At 37.8% G+C, this 20,851-nt stretch overlaps 1 protein-coding gene across 4 annotated transcripts in view; it reads right to left on the reverse strand.

Moving 5' to 3' along the window:
* Positions 1-612: 612 nt before the first annotated feature.
* LOC6582752 (protein naked cuticle) overlaps positions 613-20,851 on the reverse strand; it is a 49,780-nt gene continuing 29,541 nt past the window's right edge. Inside the window, exons 2-5 of one of the 4 annotated variants that reach the window (XM_002008407.4) lie at positions 8,572-9,071; positions 5,192-6,139; positions 3,039-3,388; positions 613-2,038 (exon numbers count right to left, since the gene is read on the reverse strand). In XM_002008407.4, coding sequence (XP_002008443.2) covers positions 1,015-2,038; positions 3,039-3,388; positions 5,192-6,139; positions 8,572-9,071 — 2,822 coding nt within the window. In that variant the 3' untranslated portion in view covers positions 613-1,014. Of the gene's footprint in view, positions 2,039-3,038; positions 3,389-5,191; positions 6,140-8,571; positions 10,175-20,851 lie in introns of those variants that run through there. The other 3 variants (XM_032731772.2, XM_015162578.3, XM_044009989.1) reach the window with 3 other exon arrangements.

The following is a 20,851-nucleotide window of genomic DNA, read 5'->3' on the forward strand; positions in this document are numbered from 1 at the left end:
AATAAAAACTTCAATTGTTGCATTTCAATTTTAGCAATTCAATAATTTATTTAGTATTTCTCATAAATTGTCTATATGCATAAATGCGCATATATATGTATAAATATACACATTTATATATATATTTATATTTATATATTTATACGCAGTTAATTAATGTATTGTTTAATTGGAAATCAGTCTTTTTTTATTATTTAAATAAGAGTTAAATGCATTGTTGTTGTTGTTGTTGTGCTTTTTTGTTTGTTGTTGATTGTTGAAATGAAATCGGATTAATCAACGGAAATTAAAATTAATTATAATTATGATAAACATTAATTGAACTATCATTTATGGTAAATTGTTGTTGTTGTTGTTGTTGTGGTTGCATTGATGTCTTGTGTCTTGTTTGTTGATTGGTTTTACAAAATAATATTAATTTTAATAATAATTGATAATCATAGTAATGATAATGATAATGATAATGATAATGATAATAGTTATAGACAAATTTTAGCACTCTATACACTTAAAAGCGGGCGCAATAAAACATTTTCCTTTCATATAATATAGACAACAAATATATGTAGTTCTTTTTTTCTTTTCAATATTCATATTTCAATAATTTGCTCTAAACAATTAATTAGTTGTGTTTTGCTTTTGTTTAATTAATATTTTATGGTTGTTGTAGTTGTTGTTGTTGTTTATAGTACAGCAATGATATGTTGCTAGGCTGTGGTGCATAAGCGAAGCAATCGATGGCTACTAAATGCTGCTGCTAAGGCAAAGGCGCAAAAATCTTAATCTTCAGCTAGAGAGAGAGAATTCTACATTCAAGGACTTGGAATTCAGATTCAGTTTTCTGTCTATATATCTATAACTAGATATACTATATATACGTTATATATAATGCAACTTTATCGTACAAATAATATCAATAAATTACAAATTGCGCTACATTAAAAATTAAACAAAAAAAATAAAAAAGAGAGAAAAATTAAAAAAAAAAAATCGCGGCGCTTAAGCAACATTGGATTAGATATCGTTCTGCTCCTTGAAGTGATGATAGTGATGATGTATGTGCTCGTGCACATAGCGATGTATCATGGAGCTGGACGCACTAGTGTCCAGATCAACATCTGCCGCCAGCTGCGCGGACGGCTCCTCCAGATCCTTGGCCGTGACTGCCTCGGCCACCGCCTCGCCCACCTCGTCGTTCAGGTCGATCAGCGTGTCCGTGGAGACCACTTTGCTGGGCGTGCTCGTCAGCATGGGACTGGCGGGCTCCTCCTCCTCGCTGGCCAGCAAATGGGCACACTCAAGCGCATCGCCATAGATCTTCGAGCCAGCCGAACTGGAGCTGGAGGTGGCCATGGGACGTGTTGTTTCTCGTATGGCTGATGACTTTGATTGCAGCTGCAGTTGCTGCTGCTGCTGCTGCTGTTGCTGTTTGTGTCGCTGCTGGCGTCGCTGCTCGCGCTCCTTTTGCTGCAGCTGCTCGCTGAGCTTAGCATAGATTAGATTGCCATAGTTTTTGTAATCCTTGCTGCTGCGCTGCTGCTGCTGCTGCTGCTGCTGATGTTGCTGCTGCTGCTGATGTTGCTGCTGTTTGCTGCTCTTCTTCGGTATGGGCTGCACGGTGGCCACATTGCTGGGCGTGGCTGGTGGCGAGTGGGCGGCGCCGCCGCCACAAATGGTGGCATGCAGAAACGAATCGTAGCCGCACAGATTCAGCTTGTTGTGGGCGCTGTTGTGACTGTGCTGTGCCGCCACCACGGCCGGATTAATGGCCAGCTGCTGATGGTAGATGGGTATATGCGGCTGCGGATGATAGACACTGCTGTTGGCCGTATCGTGCCCGCCCTCTATATGATGCGGCACCGGCGACTGTGTGGGCGGACTGCAGCTGAGCGGCGATGGACCGGACTGTGGACTGTGATTCGCAATTAGTGTCGGGATTTTCGATCCGGTATTGCAGCGTTGGCGTTGCTGTTGCTGTTGTTGTTGTTGTTGTTGTGCTGCCGGTTGCCGTATGGGACTCACATTGGCTTGGGGTTTTCTATAAAATTAAGAAGAAAAGGGGGAAAAGGAATTGGATTAGCCTTGGGTTTTATATTAACTGCTATTGCTAGCTACTATTTTAGCCTTTTTACGACAAGAAGTCGTTGACTTTTAGCGAATTGTAATTATTTTTTGGCAAGCTCAAGTTTTATTTAAATACTTTTTGCAGAAAATTTCCATTGGAATAATTGCAAAAAAAGTTATATATAAATTAGGAAATTAAATTTAATAAAATCAAGAAATTGGATTTAATAAATAAAATCGTCGCTTGGAATTTATTTACTTTCTCCTTGATGAAAGTAAATTTACTTCGATTATTAATTAGCTGTTTTATCTTTGTGAAAAACCCAACTAGTGAACTTCTAGCGCAACCATCTATTATATTCACCAATCAAATTATAACTCTTTTACATAATATATTTATCTAAAATATCTCTACATTTTGTTTAGATCTGAAGTAGTAACCATTTATTTGCATTCTCAAATCATATATCAACCATATAATTTTTATCTTTTAATTCATTGTTTTATTTTTATTTTTTATAATTTATTTATTTTTTTTACTATTTATTATTAATTTTTTTTATTTTTATTTTTATTTTATTTTATTTTTTTATTATTTATTTTGTATTATTTTATTTTTCTTTTTTTCATTATTTACTTTTTTCTTATTTATTTTTTAATTCTTTATTTTCTTTTAATTTCATTTATTTTTATTTTTTCTTATATTATTTCCTCGTTATTTTTTTTTTTTTTTTTTCTAGACATTAGTCTATTCCACAGCATTTCTTTACATAATTTTGTATAATCTCCACCTACTCTATGTTCTTTTTTGTTTTCTTGGGATCTGCATTTTTCATCTTTAGTATTTTTTAAGTTCCTCTTTCTTTTTTAGTATATATTCTGTATTTTCTGGAGTATACAATCGTTTGTATCTGAATCTTAGCTTCTAGATTTTTGCATTTATATTATCTAGCTTGAGCCTCACTTTCTCTTACCCATTTAGCTGAAAACACAAGCGATTTTTTTCCATGCTCTCCCTGATGATGCTAATCAAATCGTTGCGGTTCAGCGCCGATTTCCAGCACTCGGCCGATTTCCGCTGCTGTTGGGCGAGCAGCGACTGTGGGCGTGGCTGACGCAGTTGCACACCATCGAGCATCGGCGGCTCGCCCAACGGCGGCGACGAAGAGCCGCTCTTCTGTGCCTGGCCGCCGCTCAGATGCTGCTGCGGCTGCTGCGACTGCGACTGCGACTGCGACTGAGGCTGCAGATGGCGATTCTGCCAGCAGGTGTCGTTGCCCACGGAGAGGCTGCGCTGACGCGTTTCAAGGCAGTGATCCTGATACTGGGATGGCGCGTTTACACGAGTAGCGAAGTGATGCGAGGTAATGAGCGAGTCAACCAAAAACGAAAAGAACAAAGTACAAACAAATTATAATCAAGCAAATCAAATCAAATATTTTAAATAATACAAATGATTAAATTTAAAATGAATTCAACTGAAGCACAACTTTAAATGGCTTTCGGCTAGCTTTTGTTGCTCTGCCGAAAAGTTACAAACTATTTTATAGGCCAAGCTATCTAGGTATGTGCGTACACCGAATAATTTATTAAATATTTTACAATATACAATATATAATAAAACAAGTAAGAAAGCTCTAGTCGAGACTGCTCGACTAGGAGATACCCTGAACCCTCTAAGCTGATATTCTAATCAGTCTGCACTTCTTTTCGAAACATACACACGCACGTATTAAAACGCGCTCTGCTAACTGCGCAGTAAGCAGCGACTGCGCTTGTGCTGCGCTGTAGTGTGGGCAACATTATAAGAATTTATTTGTTGAATAATTTAATTTCTAGACGTACAATCTTAATGAAACTCTTAGAGCGTAGATATGACTACAAATGTATGTACATTCCAAAGCACACGTCTCTAGTACTTGAAATACGCCTTTTACAAAGGTGAGGGTAAGGGGGTGGATATAAGTGTGGGGGGTAAAATACAACAAAAATCGAAATTATATAAAATTCATATAAGTCTACATTAAAAATTTGGAAGCTCTAGCTTTAAAGGTGTAGGAGATATAATTAAATAACTAGCTTTAGATAAGGTTTTTAATCGATAATAAAATATCGGGAGTAATTATCGATATATAAAGAAAAACTTGATATGCGCGTGATATTCACGGACCTAGGAAAAAAAATTTCAAGTCTCTAGCTCTTATATCTTCTGAGATCGACGCGTTCATACATACGGACGGACGGACGGACAGACGGACGGACAGGGCCAAATCGACTAAGCTCGTCGCGCTGATCAAGAATATATATACTTTGTGGGGTCTGCCACGCCTCCTTCTGCCTGTTACATACTTTTAACAAAACCATTATAACCTGATTTCCCATTTTCAATGGGTTCAGGGTATAAAAATATTGTGAGCAATATTACTATCAGAGCTGCTGCTCTAGCTAACCCATACTTAGCATGTTCTCTTCTGCATAAATGTATCGCTCTCCCTTTCCCTTTCTTTATTTAACTCTCTCTCTCTATCTGTCAATATATTTCTATCTCAATCTCTCTCCCCCTCTCATTAGCTCTTGCTCCCTATGCTTTTTTTCTCGTTTTGTGTCTCTAACTCTCTCTCTCTCTCTCTTTCTTGTTGCTTCTCTCTATATCTCTCTGTCTATATATCATTCATTCTTTATCTCTTTCTTTTCTTTCTCTTCAACTCTCTCACTCCCTTTTAAATATTTCTCTCTCTATTCCTCGTCAACTCCCTCTCTATCTTTATTATTTGGCTTTCTCTCTATCTCTAATACTCTTCAAGTCTGTTTTTTCTATTCAACTATCTCTGCCTCTTTCTATTTCCATTTCCCTTCAACTATCCCTCTCTGTCTGTCTCTTCATCCTCTCTCTCTCTCTCTCTCTCTCTCTCTCTCTCTTTCCTAGGCTTAATTCTACGGTATTATAGGCATATATATTTTACATTATTTAATGGTTTTGCTTATAATATTTAATTTTTGACTCCACTTCTATTCGCCTTGGGAACACCTGTTGATTATCCTACTCTTATGTCTCCAATCTCAAGTCTAGGCTCACAGTTTTGGCTTACAGCTAAATGTGATTTGCAACTGCCCAACTGTCGCTTACCTTTTGTTTTCGCGCTTTTCGCAACATTTTGACGCGCTGTGTGGCCTGCTTCATGTAGACATCCTGACTGTGGCTATGGCTGTGGTGGCTGTTGCTGTTGCTGTGGTGCTGATGTCGCTGTGCCCGCTGTGGACAGTGGTCGAGGACATCGACGGCTGCTTCCTTGTTGGCAATGCTGCAGCATTTGAGATTCAGCATATTCTCGCAGGTATTGCTGTGCCCATTGTCCGGCGTGTGCTGCTCCGACTGCGACTGCGACTGCGACAGAGACTGTGACTGCGACTGTGACTGCGACTGTGATTGTGCCTGTCCGCTGCAGCATGGCTCCAATTTAGTATTGTTCCTCTGGTATCTGGACTTTGACGGCTTGCCGCTGCCACTGCCACTGGGCTGGTGCTGCTCGAGCGCAGCAGCTGCCAGCTCCTTCTCCTTGTCGCTATTGCTGTCATCGTCCTCGTCATCGGACTTAATCAGTTTGCGTGGTCGATGACGATGCTGGCGGCGTGCGCCGCCGGATGTCGTTAGTGCCACGCCATTCGCTCCTGCCGCTCCTGCTGCTCCTGCTGCTCCTGTTTTCGACATGGCCGCCAGACCCGTGGGCAGCTTCTTTAGTTTGCTGCTGCTGCTGCTGTTGTTGTTGTTCGTGTTGCTATTGTTGTTGTTGTGGCATGTGGAGGCCGCAGCAGCAGCGGCGGCGGCGGCTGCGGCAGCTGCCTGCGTTTTCGATTTGCCTTCCGGACTGACGGTGAGGCGCACGTTAATTGTCTTGCTGCCACAGTGCGGCACCACCACGGACTTGCCAATGGACTCGTATATGGTATACACAATGCCCACAATGTCGTCCTTTGTTATTTTGCCATGATGCCCATCCAGATCGTAGAATGTGAATGAAAATTGCAGTGGCTGCGACGATTTACCACCCTCAACGGATACGTCGCAGGTGAATTCCTATTTCGCAGCAAAATAGAAATAGATAAAACGGGAAAGAGAACAAAAGATTGATATGAATAAAGATATTTTTTAATGAATATTTGCTTGAGCTTTATGTTAAATCAAATCCTTTTAGTTGCGCAATCATAAAACTCTCCTAAAAGATTCGTGTTGAAAGAGCTTCTCACGATTTATGAGAGCTGCTTTAGCTCTGCACTTTCCCAAAACTTTGCCAAGCGCCACAACTTTGAAGCTATGCGCAAATATTGCCAGCTGAGCGAGTGCTAAAAATGCTAATAGAGTGCAATACTTAACTTGTTTAAAGAGTCAACATATAAAATCAAGTGAAATAAGAAGAGCAAACTAAACTCTCTCTCGCTGCAGCAGTTGCCCCAGCGCACGACACGAGTAAAGTGCAATTTAAAGCGCCAGCCAAAAAGTATGCAGCACTTTTTGCTGCCACAGCTGGAGCATGCATCGATGGCTCTGTGTGTGTGTGTGTGCCGCAAAAACACGCAGAACAATTACCACAGCAACAACAGCAGCAAAAAGGCATAAAATGTCTGCAAATAGACTTGAAAATTGTGGCCATAATTTGACTAAATATTTAATTTCTCGCACGCTGCGCCACCAACTGCAGCGGGAATCAAAACAAAAACAAAAAACAAAACAAAAAAACGAAACGAAACGAAACAAAATGTAACCGAAACAGAACCAACAGCGACTGTGACTACGTGCCGCCTGCCAGCCTCTCCCTCTCCCACTCTTCCATCGTTCCGCATTTGCCATTGCCATTGATAAAGTGCTGGGCAAAGACAACACCACCAAGCTCCCTGCTCTGCTCTCTCTCTCTCACTCTCTTTTACTCGTTCTCCCACCACCCAACAACTTCCACTTGAAACTGAGAGCGGCGCAACGACGGCGACGGCGGCGAGAGCGGGAAATAAATATAATTTCTAGCTACTTGGCTTGAAGATTTTTAATTGCCTTTAAGTGCTTTCGCTTTGAGTTTGCTGCCTGTGTTTTGTTTTGGTTTTTGCATTTTGTTTTTGTTTTGTTTGTGTATGTGTTTGTTTCTTTGTTTTTTTGTATTTTCTGCGCTTTTAATGGGTTTTATTGAATTTTAATGTTTTGATATTTTTTTGGCCACAGACAGGGGAATGCCTGTTACAGTGGGTGGTAATTGAAAATTGCCAGCAACATTGTGTTAATGGAGAAAGCAACAGCCTAATGCAATTGCTCTCGTTGTTGTTGTTTTTGTTTGTATAGAAAAGCAATGGAAATTTAATTAAAAGCACATTTAAAAGTTGAGTTTATGCGTTCGGCACAGTGGGCACTGTGAAATATGGCAACCAAAACTGAGTTGATTAAACTTGACCAGCAGCTAAGGAAAAATAAGCAGAAGACGTAGCAGCACATTTTCAGTTAGCTGGGGGTCCATTAGAGAATGGAAAACCAAACATCATTTAATTTATATGCTTTTCAGTCAACAAAGGCAATCGCAAATCGGTAAAGCCTAGGCGAATCGAAATTCTATTTGCTGTGCATGTTGTAAATTGAATTATGCATAGATAAACTTTCGATTTTAATAATTGGCATTTGAAATTGAAACTCCATTTACGTACGAAATGAGTGTTTTGCGCATAAAATTGTTTGTTTTATGGGACTTGCTAGTTTTGTAAACAGCATGAAAATGTAAATTATTAGCTGAACTGCAATCTGGCGCATATGGAATATGAATATATGATACGTCTATTAAAATTATACATAAAGTATTTATTAAGTTCAGTCAGCGATTGGTTAAGCCAAACATTTGAATTCTCTTATGTTTACATGTTTCATTCCCAGTTCGTTCCCTTGACTGTGAGAAGATGTAGGCTAAGAGATATTCAGCGTTGCCAACTCTTGAGCTTAGAAACATTGCCAACGATATGAAAAATTCGTTATATACATATATTTGAAGTGCTAGAAAACTAATTATGAATTAACTATTTTCAAGTTAAAAAATTTTAACTATTTTTTTTTATATATTTCTTAGTAGCGCTTTAAATTAAAAAAATTAAATAAATTAATAAAAACATTTATTGATATTTTTTAATTAAATAATTAAAACTTTTTCTTCTGATTTTACTGAAGTAAAAAAAATTATATTAATAAAAATAAATATATATTTATAATTATTATTATTTTTTTTTTATATATATAATATATTTTTTTCAAATATAATATATTTTTAATTTATATTCATTAATTTATTGTTAATAAAAAATTTATTATTTTTATATTATAATAAAAGTTTATTATTTTTTTATTTAATTTGATTTAACTAACTCTCCACTTTTAATGGCATATTTACATATTTACTCGAAACCCCTTTTGAAACTTATGAAATTTCATTTCAAGTGGAATTTCCATTGGGAAATTCTCAATCAAACTATCTTCGAACTCACCTCCAAGCGTATGCGCTCCTCCTTGCTGTGATGATGCAAATGTCGCGAATATTGCGGATGTGTTGCATGTGGCAGGGGCATTGCCGCTGCTGCTGCGGCTGCGGCTGCATCGACCACATCCTCCTCCAGCTGTTGTGGCATATTTACATACTTGTTATGCTTGCCATTGGCGCTGCTGATGCGCAAGTGTTTGCTATGGCTGCCACTGCTGCTCATCTCCTGCTGTTGCCGGGTCACATGATGATGATGTTGCTGCTGCTGCTGATGCTGATGCGGCAGGAGTGGTTGTTGCTGCTGCTGCTGCTGCTGTTGCTTGACTGCGACTGCGACGTTTGATGCATTGCCCGGGGGCGTGGTGATTATATTAACCACAGGCGATCGAAGTTGTATATTATTGTCACGTTCGCTGACCAACAACAAATCGGGCGGTGCACTGCATGAGGATGAGGCGCGCACCTGATGGTACATCAGCTCCTCCGAGTCTGTGGTGCATTCCTGAACTGTAAGAATTAGAGCAAGAGTGTGGGACAGAGTGTGAGTTATAGATGCCATTTTAATTAAAATGCAAAGTGCCATGAAATTGATGTCGCTGCCAGCATTAATGTTGTTGCCCCAACCCCCCCGTCCCTTGGCATTTGCCTTTCTTCTTTTGGCGGCACATTTTGCCTTTGACTTTGTCTGCTGCGGCTGCTTGCAATTTATTTGCAATTTGCAATTTGCACAAGAACGCATTACGCGACAACAAAAGAAGCAAAGAAAAAATATAAATGAAATGAAATGAAATGAGAAATAAAATAAACTTTTATGCCTCAACGCCAACACAAAGCGCCAGACAAAACACTTGAAAGGCGACTGCGCCGCCTCTCGAGCATTCCTAATTAATGACGTCGTCAACTGTAAAGTGTTGTAGTCTCTGTGGCGTCGTCATCTCTGTTGAGTATATTTTTAGTTAATTGAAAATGCCACAGCTGGCCGAAGTTCCCTTCAGCTCCCTGAGCTCGCTCTCCCTCTCATTTCATTACTCATACGCCGCATAAGCCGCGCATACCAAAAACTTAAGCCCAGCTCTGCTTTTTGCTTTTCTTTTGCTGCCATCCTTTTGTTAGCCCTTTTAATTAATTAAGTAGCACACGATTTTCATTTTTTGCTGCAGCTCTCGCTAAGCTGACCCAATTTCTCATTTTTTTTTTTCGCTCTGCACCAGGACACGCTTTTTAATTGCATAAGCATTATGTAAAAGGAGTCCCCAGCTAGTTGCTTTGTCATTTCCACAATTCAACCCAACTCGACTCAACCCGTCTCGCCTCGTCTCGCCACGACAATTGAAGACAATTAGCCAAAGTGCTGTGCAAAATGAGTTGTTCGGCTTGCTTTGTTGCCCGCCAAGTGCGAGTGAGATTTGCCATGGAGTCGACTAAGTAGACTTCATTGTTTAGCCGAGCAGCGGCTGACCTGGTTCTCTTTCAACACACACACAATGGAAAATATGGAATTCTGGGTTATCTGACTGCATTATGAAATGCAATTTAAGATATCAGCTGGAAGGTTAAGATTAACCATTCGTCAGTCATTTAGATAGACTTTTATAAACAGTTTTATTTCTATTTGTACTTTTTTTTTTTAATTGCCTTTGTCTAGATTTTTATTTAAAATTAGCTAAGTTTATATGTTTTAAATATTTAAAAAAATATATATAAATTTGAATTTATTTTTTTATTTTTTTTAATTTATTTTTTTGTTTTATTTATTTATTTAATTTTTTTTTTTTTTTTTATGGCTTATAAATATTTGAAAACATTTTTTATATAATAAATAATTTATTTAAAATTAGAAAATAAAATAAATATATGTTTATTAATTTAAAGAAATATTTATATATACATAAATATTATTATTATTTTTTTTTTTTATTCAAGCTCAAAGAGTTAAGCTCTTTGTACCTTGAATGCATTGCAGTTTAAAATGAGATGAAATGAAATGGAAATGAAACATTCAGCAGGCAACATTGCTGAGCACATAAAGCATAAATATTCTTGGGAAGAGTCAACAGCCGAGACAATTGAATCCAGCTCGTCTGCCTGCCTAACTCTATACATCTCGTCTCATACCTCTTAGTTCGACGCACATGATCATTCTTCTAACTGCCTAAACCTGACTCTGGCTATTCAGAGCTGATTATCCTTTTCTAATTAGCCTTTGTCGAGTGCTATTTGCTTAAAGTGATTATTTTTCAGCTTAACCTGTCGCCGTTTTCCATGGAAATCAGTCAGCTTTCAATTAAGTTGGATTTCGGTTTCACTTTGGCAGTTCGCATGGGCTCGACGGCACGGAGTTTTGAGTTTGGTTTGCCTTGAGCTAACTGCCAGACATAATAAACGCTGGCCTGGTCTTTGGCCTATGCGAGAGACATACATACATAGATATATATGTATATCTGTATATACCTCTTCTTCTGCCTGTTTTTTTTTTTTTGCTATTGTTGATCTTAATCATGTGGCTCGAACATTTTTGTGCGTTTCGCCCTCGTTGAAGTTTTTTGTTGTTTTATTATTTTTTTTTTTTAGTTTTTGTTTGGTATGCGACTTCTCATTAATTGTTGTTGTTGTTGTTGTTGTTGTTGCTGTTTGTTGGTCGTTCGCGTCAGAAACACTTAACTTCATTAACACTTACATGCGAGATATGGCTAGAGACTCTAGTCGTCGACTCACAGCCAGCGCAACTGCAGCAGCAACAACAACTTTGGTTTTTCTTGGCCACACAGCCACAATTATGAAGTTTTATCTTTAGTTTATATCTTTTTTTTTTTTTTTTTTTTTTTGGGCTTTTATTATTATTATTATTTTATTTTGTTTGTAGTCATTTTGAAAAGTTTGCCTTGTTGGCACATCATCTGTCTAATAAATTGCTGCACGTAGTCTTAGCTGGATTCAGATTCCATCCGACATTCATTAGCTGTCGTCATTTTTTATGCACTTTGCAAAGCCAACTTTGACTCAAGATCTTTGACTGTGTGTATGCGTGTGTGTGTGTGTGTGTGTGTGCCTTTGTTGGGCTCTACACCTTTTCTAATTAAAGGCCGACCACTTGATGTGTCTGGCTCTGCTCTTTCAAGTCTCTGGTCTCTGGTCTCTGTCTCTATATCTGCAGCTCTCTTCCTTTCCGTTTCACTCTATCTCTCTGTCTCTCTCTCTCTCTCTCTTTCTCTTTCTCCCCCACTCACTCTCTGTATTCTCGACCAGCTTTGTTTTGCGTTTAATTATCGCCTTTGTGTTTTTTGAGCAAATACCGCGCCCGGTGCCGAACGATCGTGGCGCCAAGATAAACCAAAAGAACATGTTTTTCTCTCAAGTGGTTCGACCACAGCAGCACCACCAACAACAACAGCAACAACCACTCGATTCTCTGTTGTTGTTGAGTCATCTTGAAAGCATTCTTTTTTTTTTTTTTTTTTGCCTTCGATATGAAACATGCCGCCTTGCAAATTAACTTTGGCCTAAGCCACTCTGAAAGATACATATCGTATGTACTTATAGGCGCAAAATGAATTGGAAATTGGGAACAGTCAAGAGCAATGCGAGATGCTCTATAAAGCAAAAGAGAGAGACTGGTGAATCTTAGATCTTTTTTGGTATATAATTAAAATTTTTAATAAATTAATAAAGCATGAATTTATTAACTTTCATATTTTTTTAACGGAGCTAATCAAAGAGGGAAGCTTGGTCTTCTATTATTTTATACTTTTGTCATATACTGTCAAATCATATCATGATATATAACATAGGATAATAATCCTAGGATTTCTCCATATTCTACAAACTATATAAATAATAACAATATTACAAAAATCATTAATAAACTTTGACTTTTACACTAAACAATTTATATCAAAGTTTTCCATTTCCACCTATAATTCCAACTCATTTCGTGATTTATTTAGTTAAGCTATATTTTATTAAACATATTTATATATTAGCTGATATTTTTAGAGTTATTAGCTTGATATATTTGACTGAGCTTTTGCAATATATCACTATACTTCCACACATTGGGCCAGCTTTTCATTTGTAAGTTAAATTAAAATTATATTTTTAGTTTTATCTATATTGTGAATGAATAATATAATATAATATTATATTTCGTTTGCTCTCTTTAAGTATTTGCCTAAGAATTTCAATTTAGCTAGATTTCAATCAATATGAATCAATATTCACAACTTCATTTCCTTGGCGTCACCAAATGAATCACCAAGCACATGTACTACAGTTCGTCAGTCAAGTAGTTTGTTATATCTCTAGCCATGGCCAATGAATTGAATTGAATTTATACATTACGCAAATGCTGAAAAGCCAACAAATGAAAATGAACAGAGAGCCTATGGGCTATACGGCCGTCGCTCCAGCACTCGAGACCATTAGACGGTCGCAACACGCACGTTGCCTAATAGCTGCAGGTCGTCTCAGGGGCTATGGGGAAGTCGTTGAGGCTTATGTTGAGCGGCCTCATGAATTTTGTATGATAAATGAACGTCACGGCTCGAGGCTTATCTATCAAAAAGTTTCGGTTGCGGCGTACGTGGCGTATGAGTAATGTATCTTAGCGCTCAGCATAATTAAAGCCATAGAGATTTTCTATTGGGCAAGCTTTCATTAACATATTTTCTTATCAAATGTGAAAAACAGACAAAAGCTTTCTCAAGATGCTGTAGATTAGTTTTCAAAAGCGAGGATTTGCATAATTAATTGGCGTGTGTTTTTTTCTTCGTTTCATTTCATATCATTTTTTTTCTCTCTCTCTTTGTGGCGCTTACCTTTGGTTTTTATAGTGCAAATCAAAAATGCGCATAATTTCGTTAAATATTATAAATCGTTGTAATAAAACAAAACAGAGGAAAAAAAAAAAACACGACGCCAAAAAATTAACATGAAATTCAATATAAAACAGGTGGCGTTTGCTTTGTGCACACATTGGGCCAATCGCGCTGGCTGCATTGCTCACGTTTTATAAATATTTAAGACTTATTTATATGGCCATTAAATCGAGCTAATTTACAGCTATACATATATCGGACGGTATCTGATTAATCAGCGCTAAATAGCTGCGATATATGATACTGCTTTTAAAATATTATGCAAAAGATTTAAATGCCGATTAAATTGATTTCAAATTGATTAAATTGTTCAAATGCTTTCGGTTGCGTTTTATGTATTAATAATTTCTATCATAAGTTCCATTCAAATTCGAAATCAGAGTTTGAATAAAATGTGAGTTTACTGTTAATGTAAAGAAATTTCAAGCGCATTGAGTGAAATTTGGTGATAATTTTTAAAAGTTTATTATTATAGAAGGAAACATTAAATTTATAAAAAAATTAATTATTAAAAAAAAATCTTTAAGAGTTAATTTCTATCTCTTCCCTCTATCCTACTAGCTCTAGCTCTAGTAATAACTGATGTTTGCAGAACATTTTTTAGTAGTTGATCAGCCAGCGATTATTAAACTGATCACTTGATAGCTATCCGATCGAACTGTAGAGTTTGATAGAGCATTTGCTCACAATAAACTTGAATCAAGTGTTTCCTTTATGATTTTTTTATTATATTGCTTTTCAGTTGTTTTCTGTTTGTTTGTTTGGCATTCGTTTCTTTTTGCCTGGCCCACTTGATAATTTACAACCACAAATTGGCCAGGCGCAGAGGCCGGCAAAAATCAAAAGGCGCACACAAAAATATTTCACTATCAGCCAAAGAAATCTGCCTCGTATATTTCTTACCATATTTCGTTTTTTTTTTTTTTTTTTTTTTCCTATAATTTTTTGTTTTTATTTTTTGCCTGCTGCGCTATCTGAGACGCTTGCTAAATACCGGTAGCAATTATCGCCCCACCGCGGAATGGGGCAGGTTTAATTAAACGCCGATAATCGATGGGAAAACAGTTACACGACGAATTCGCCGTCATCAACGCGCCGCACCGTCGCTGGCGTCAATGTTCTTATCAGCGTATGAAGTTCACGGCGACAGCGACGTCGACGTCGCGTCGTCACGCGTCATCCATGTTGCGACGTCTGCGTTCCCCCAAGGGTACCATTAAATATGCCAACGAATTGCAGTTGAGTGAGAGAGAGAGAGATAGCGTTAGCCAGCGAGAGGAGCTTGGCTTGCATGCATTTTAGCCAAGACTTGAACCGACGCCGCGGCGTCGCTGTTGTCTGTGTCGGCATTTTGTAAAGTTTGCTTTAATGTTAATGTTACAAATCAAGTGAAACAAATGCCGACATCGACATCGCCGACGTTGGCTGTCGGCCAGATCGAGCGTGCCTTTCATATGATATAGTATACACAATCCCTAACCGCCGATGCTCGACGCTCGACGCTCGAAGCTCTCCACGGCACAGCAAGCTCAGCTCTGTTTGGGCTCAGCGCGTGTCGCTCACGGAGGCCTTCATCTCGCCGCACAACGTGTTTCGAAACGGGTTTGCTGGCCATATAAAATGTACATACTATCCGTGTATTGCTTGTGTCTATGTGTGTGTGTGTGTGTTTCTTTTTCCATATCGACCCACAAATTTATGAAAAAGGGTCGTTGGGCTAAATAAGTGTGTTTGGCGAAACTAAAAGAGATGAGTACAAATAAATGCGCTGATCAGCTTTTCTCAAGTGAGGCAATTGAACGAACTGACTTGGGTGGGAAACTTGACTAAGCACAAGGTGGTTGTTGTATTGGATATTGCATGGAGAGAGGCTTGAAATGCTTGGAATTGGAATTAAATATTTACTGATATATTTCTAGAAATATTATTATATATTATTATATAGAAATATTATTATATTCTATTATTTTGTGTAATGCAGCACTAATATATCCATAAACATGAATATATGTTATATAAAAATAAACACTATTATTATTTATGCACCTTTCGTTAGTGTATGAAACGCTTCGATTCGATGATTGAAGCAGATTTTCTCGTTGTTCTTTCTATATGATTGCATTGGCTGTCTGTGTCTGTGTGTGTGTGTTGCTTGGGCTGGCTGAATAGCGGCTTTTGGGGTCTCTCCTGCTGCGGTTTATTTAAGTTTTTGCGCCAAAGTTTGTTGCGGCTAAACACAAACGGAAATTAATTACAAACAGCGCGCTTAAACTTGCCGCAACAACAACAACAACAACAGCAACAACAATAAAAATGAATGAGCGGCATAATGAGTGAAGGTTGTTGTAATTGCTCTTTGTTGTTGCTGCTGCTATGCTTGGCTTTTTGCTTTGCCATATTGAAGCCAATGGACAGATGTATTTATGTTGCTGAGGGCAGTTGCTGCTGTTGCTGTTGTTGCTGTCTTTGCTGTTGTTGCTGCTGTTGCTGTTATTACTGCTGCTGCTATTGTTGCTGCTGCTGTCAGTCATTAACTCTAAGGCCTTTGTTACTCTAGCCTAAGCAAATTTTTGTTGTTGTTGTCGCCTTTTCATTTTTTTTGCGCTTCTCATTTTACTATTTTTGCTTGGCGCCGTCTCAATGTTTTGGCATTTTATCAGTTCGTCAGGCATTTTGTCAATCAAATGTCAATCAAACACTGTTCTAGTTCTATTTTGTTTTGCTTTTTTTTCTGCTGCTGCTTTTGTAATTTGATTGCTAAAGCGTAGAAGCTGCGACGAATTGTGTAAATATGCATGTACTTTATATCACTGACAACAGCAACAACAACAACAACAGCAGCAACATCTTAGACAGCCAAGCGACAATTGATAAGATATGTAGAAATATGTGTATATATGTATGTACGCATGGGCGTGTCTGGGCAAAAGATGCTGCGAGGGTGAATTGAAGAAATGACTAAGGCCAACAATTGATTGATGTATAAATTTGTTTAAATTTATAATTAATTTGGCGTGTCAGTCATTGGGACAGGCAAACAAATATCAAGTTTCAAAGGCCCGACTATGAGAGATTTGTTGAATTTTTATAAATTTAAATATATATTTTTATTGTATATTTATGTGTTAATGTGAAAAATAAATATTATAATAATTTTACATTTGTATTATTATTATAGGTATTTATTTTTATTTTAATATATTCATAACTTATGATTTTTTTTTTTTTTTTTTTTTTTTTTTTTTTGATAAATTGCCATTTTTATTTTATTTTATATATAAATTATTATTAATAGTAGATTTCGATAATATTATAAATTAATTCCCATGTCATATGACCCTCGTATGTCAATTTAATACGAGTAACAATTAATTGTATCAATATCACATATCATATTTCCTGAAGTATATTTAACTCTAGACTTTACGGAATGTGCCCCTATGTATGGCAACCTCTCGCCAGACCCTCGCATGTAATTCATAATAATGAATGTATTAGGCATAACAAATTACATTTAATACTATTTCCTCATATTTTATATAATCAATTTCTATGTATTTTATGATTGTGAATACAATCAATGCTCGTAATAAATATATGTTTATTAGGTAAGCAAATTCCATATTATTATTATATGCCAAATTCCATACAAATCAATCAAACAATCCACTTTTCGCATGCTATTTATATTCATAAAGCATTTTATATTTTTATATACACATAATTGCTTCCATTACAAAAACCCAATTGTGTTTAGCCTAACCCATCGCGTGACCCTCGCATATGAGCCTTCTGTGAGTATCGTATAGATATATTCATATAGTTAAACATACGTTTGCCTAGGCAGTTACCTAAATTATTGTGCTGTGTTTTTTTTTGTTTTTGTTGCTGCTTCTTTTATTGTTGTTGCGGCGTTGTCTCTTGGCCCTTTTATGGCCAACTCAAAAGTTGGCCAGAAGAGAGCGCGCGCGCGGACTAAAGTCAAAACTGAAACTCGAGCCAAGTCGAGCCACCTCGACACAAAGCTGAGGAGGCAGCAGGCGGAAACATCTCAAGTTTTATGCTCTGCTATTATTACAAATGCTCGCATCTCTTGATGGCCACCTGCAATGCCGCCTAACAGATAAAAATATACAAATTTGTATAAATAATTCAGTAAGCAACAAAAACAAAAAAAGAAGAGTGTAAAAATGTTGTCACACACACATACATATATCGCATATGTGTATATATGTGTTTGTAAGGTGTGTGCTTGTAAGAAGGTGAGCGTAATATCTGTCCGCATTCGTCGCAGAGTCGTAAAACTCCTCTATACAAATTATGAGCTGGAAGCGTGTCGTTTGTTGTTGCACATTCTACAAATGTGTCGGAAGTTGTCTCTGAGGCTGCTCTGACATATGCACTCCAAAAATTGTTTTCTTTTTTTTTTTTGCTAACCATATACATACGTATACTTAATATGTATATATAGAAGCCAGCCAAGCAACCCACCCAGCCACCCACTGCCCCTACTAACACTGTGTGCGTGTGTGTGTGTGGGTAGGTGTTATGCCCACACATTCTTTGCCGACACTTCAAAAGCATTCGGAGCGCTATAATAAAATATATAGACGCGCAGCTACAACAGAATTATACGCTGCTTTCAACTTTTGCGCCTAATTCACACATTTTTTTCTTTTTCTTTTTTTGTCTGTTGTGTGTGTGTGAAAATTTTATGTATTGCCTTTAGCAGCATCATCAAAAAAACAAAAAAGAAGACATCAATATGAAATTTTTGTCACGTTTTCTAATGTGCCAAAGGAGCTGCCAACTGTAGGAGGGGCAGTCGTAGCAGGAGTCGTTCCCCACTCCCTAGCTATCTCTCTCCACCAACCTCCCTCCCTTTCTCCCACTCTCTATCTCTGGCTCTGCTTTGTTTTCTGAGCTAGAGCAAATGCCGCGGGCAGCGGCGCTTGAGCAGAGGGTTTGACACGGGCTTCTTTTGTCATGTGGAAGTGTGAAATTGAAATTCATTTAGGGAATATGTGACAAGCATTACAAAGACAAAACATATATATATTATATAGGCATATATATATATATACATATTGTCTGTATAGCCATGCGGAATATTAGTTCCCTCTTAAAGTCTGCATCTGTAAGTACCTTTTGCATTTTTCAAGCTACGCCTCTGCCACTCACTGGGGAGACTGAGAGACTGGGCCAACTGAGTTGCTCTTTATCATTCGCAGCCATCAATGTTTTTATATGTTCTGTTATGCCATGTGCTATTACTTTAGCATTGGCAACGCCCCACATATAAACATAGCACATTACTCCCGCCTCCCGCATGCTGCTCCTCTCTGCTAGGTACCTCCGCTATCACCCGACAAACATTAACATGGCCTCACGCAAACATACACACACATATATATATATATACATATATGTATATATGTATGTACAGAGATTACCCACATAGCTATGCTTGACTATAAAGCATATTTTAGCATGTCAAGCGTTGCGCATCCGCTTTGATGTTTATTTGACAGTTTTTATAGCGGCTTTTATCTGCCAACTACTTGGCTAAGGCAACGCCCCCTGCTGCCCCCCCAGCCTGTCTGCCTGCTTGCCTGGGTTGTGCGTGCAGCTTCCTGGGTCGTCTTCCTATTATTGCCAAAATAAAACAAAAACAGCAAAGAAAAACAACGAAAGCAACAACACTGGACTAAAATGCTTTGAAGATTTATAATTTGTTTTTGTTTTTTCATTTTGGCTTTGACTTTGAGAGCACAAATGCGTCACACGCATAAATTGTTCATTCATTTGCCAAAGAGAGCGACGGCAACAACAACAACAACAAAAAGCAAACAAGTAAGAAAGCTCTAGTCGAGACTGCTCGACTACGAGATCCCCTGAACCCTTGGAGCAATAGATATTTCAATACTTTTTCGCGACTTTCAGCTTACACAAGAAACACGCACACACACACACACACACGCACGTACGCACACACAGGTATACATACACACACACGCATACAGACACACACACACACACACACGCATACAGACACAAACGCATACAGACACAAACGCATACACACACACACATACACACACACATACACATACAAGCAACCACGCATAAACACGCATGGGCTGCAGTGTGCGCTTACTATGAGAACTTAATTGTTTAATAACTTTTTTTATGGACGTACGATCTTCATGAAACTTTTAGATTATGATTATAACATGAATATGTATGTAATTGCCAAAGCACAAGTCTCTAGTATTTGAAATACGCTTTTTACAAAAGTGAGGGTGAGGGGGTGAATTTAGAGGTGGGGGGTAAATTTTAACAAAAACCGAAATTGTATAAATTGCATATAAGCATAAATTAAAAATTTGGAGACTCTAGCAATAAAGGTGTAGAAGATATAATTTTATAACTGGGTTTCGATAAGGTTTTTTATCGATAAAAAAAGATCGAGATGAGTTATCGATTTTTAATGATAAACTTGATATGCGCGCTGTAATTACGGACATTTTAAAAAAAATTTGAAGTCTCTAGCTCTTATATCTTCTGAAATCGACGCGTTCATACATACGGACAGACGGACAGACGGACAGACGGACAGACGGACAGACAGACGGACAGGGCCAAATCAACTCAGCTCGTCACCGTGATCAAGAATATATATACTTTGTGGGGTCTGCCACGCCTCCTTCTCCCTGTTACATACATTTCAACAAAACCATTATACCCTGATTTCCCATTGAAAATGGGTTCAGGGTATAAAAAAACAACTAAATTGCCCACGCAGACAGTTCATTCAGTTTAGTTGCTTTACAATTGTAGTTGTAGTTGTTGTTGCTGTCTGTCAGCTTAAATGCAACTCAAGTGCAGTGCTGCTATCTCTTTTCCGCTTCCCACTTCCCGTTGAAGTTGAAGAGAGGCATAGCCTCACTCACTCACTTACACACACTTTACGTCGCTGCCCCAGTAGACAATCGACAAGCAATTTGCTTTACAATTATGTTATTGAAACAAATAAATGTCTGTATTTAATTTGAGCTAGTTTCTTATCAGTATTCGTAACATAAAATGTACTGTATATGGAAAATTATTTGCAGCATATGCTAGCTATTTTCAAATGTTGATTTTTTCATTTTGCATATTTCCAACTGGGCTGTCTGCAAAAAAGAGCCCAAGATAATTACCCCAAAAACAAATATCCCTTTATGGATAACTGTAGTTAGTTGTTGATTTTGCTATGCAAGCAGCGAGGTACTTTTCTCTTCCTCCACGCAGTTAGGGATTTGTTTGTGCAATTACGTCAAGCACACAAACATATGCCACAATGCAAATTGACACGGCGCACATTTTTGCGCAAACGACGTCAAATTAAATTGTTGGCCATTGAATCCGAAA

The sequence above is a fragment of the Drosophila mojavensis genome, unplaced genomic scaffold, assembly GCF_018153725.1.
Source record: "Drosophila mojavensis isolate 15081-1352.22 unplaced genomic scaffold, ASM1815372v1 contig_74, whole genome shotgun sequence".
Classification (NCBI taxonomy): domain Eukaryota; kingdom Metazoa; phylum Arthropoda; class Insecta; order Diptera; family Drosophilidae; genus Drosophila; species Drosophila mojavensis.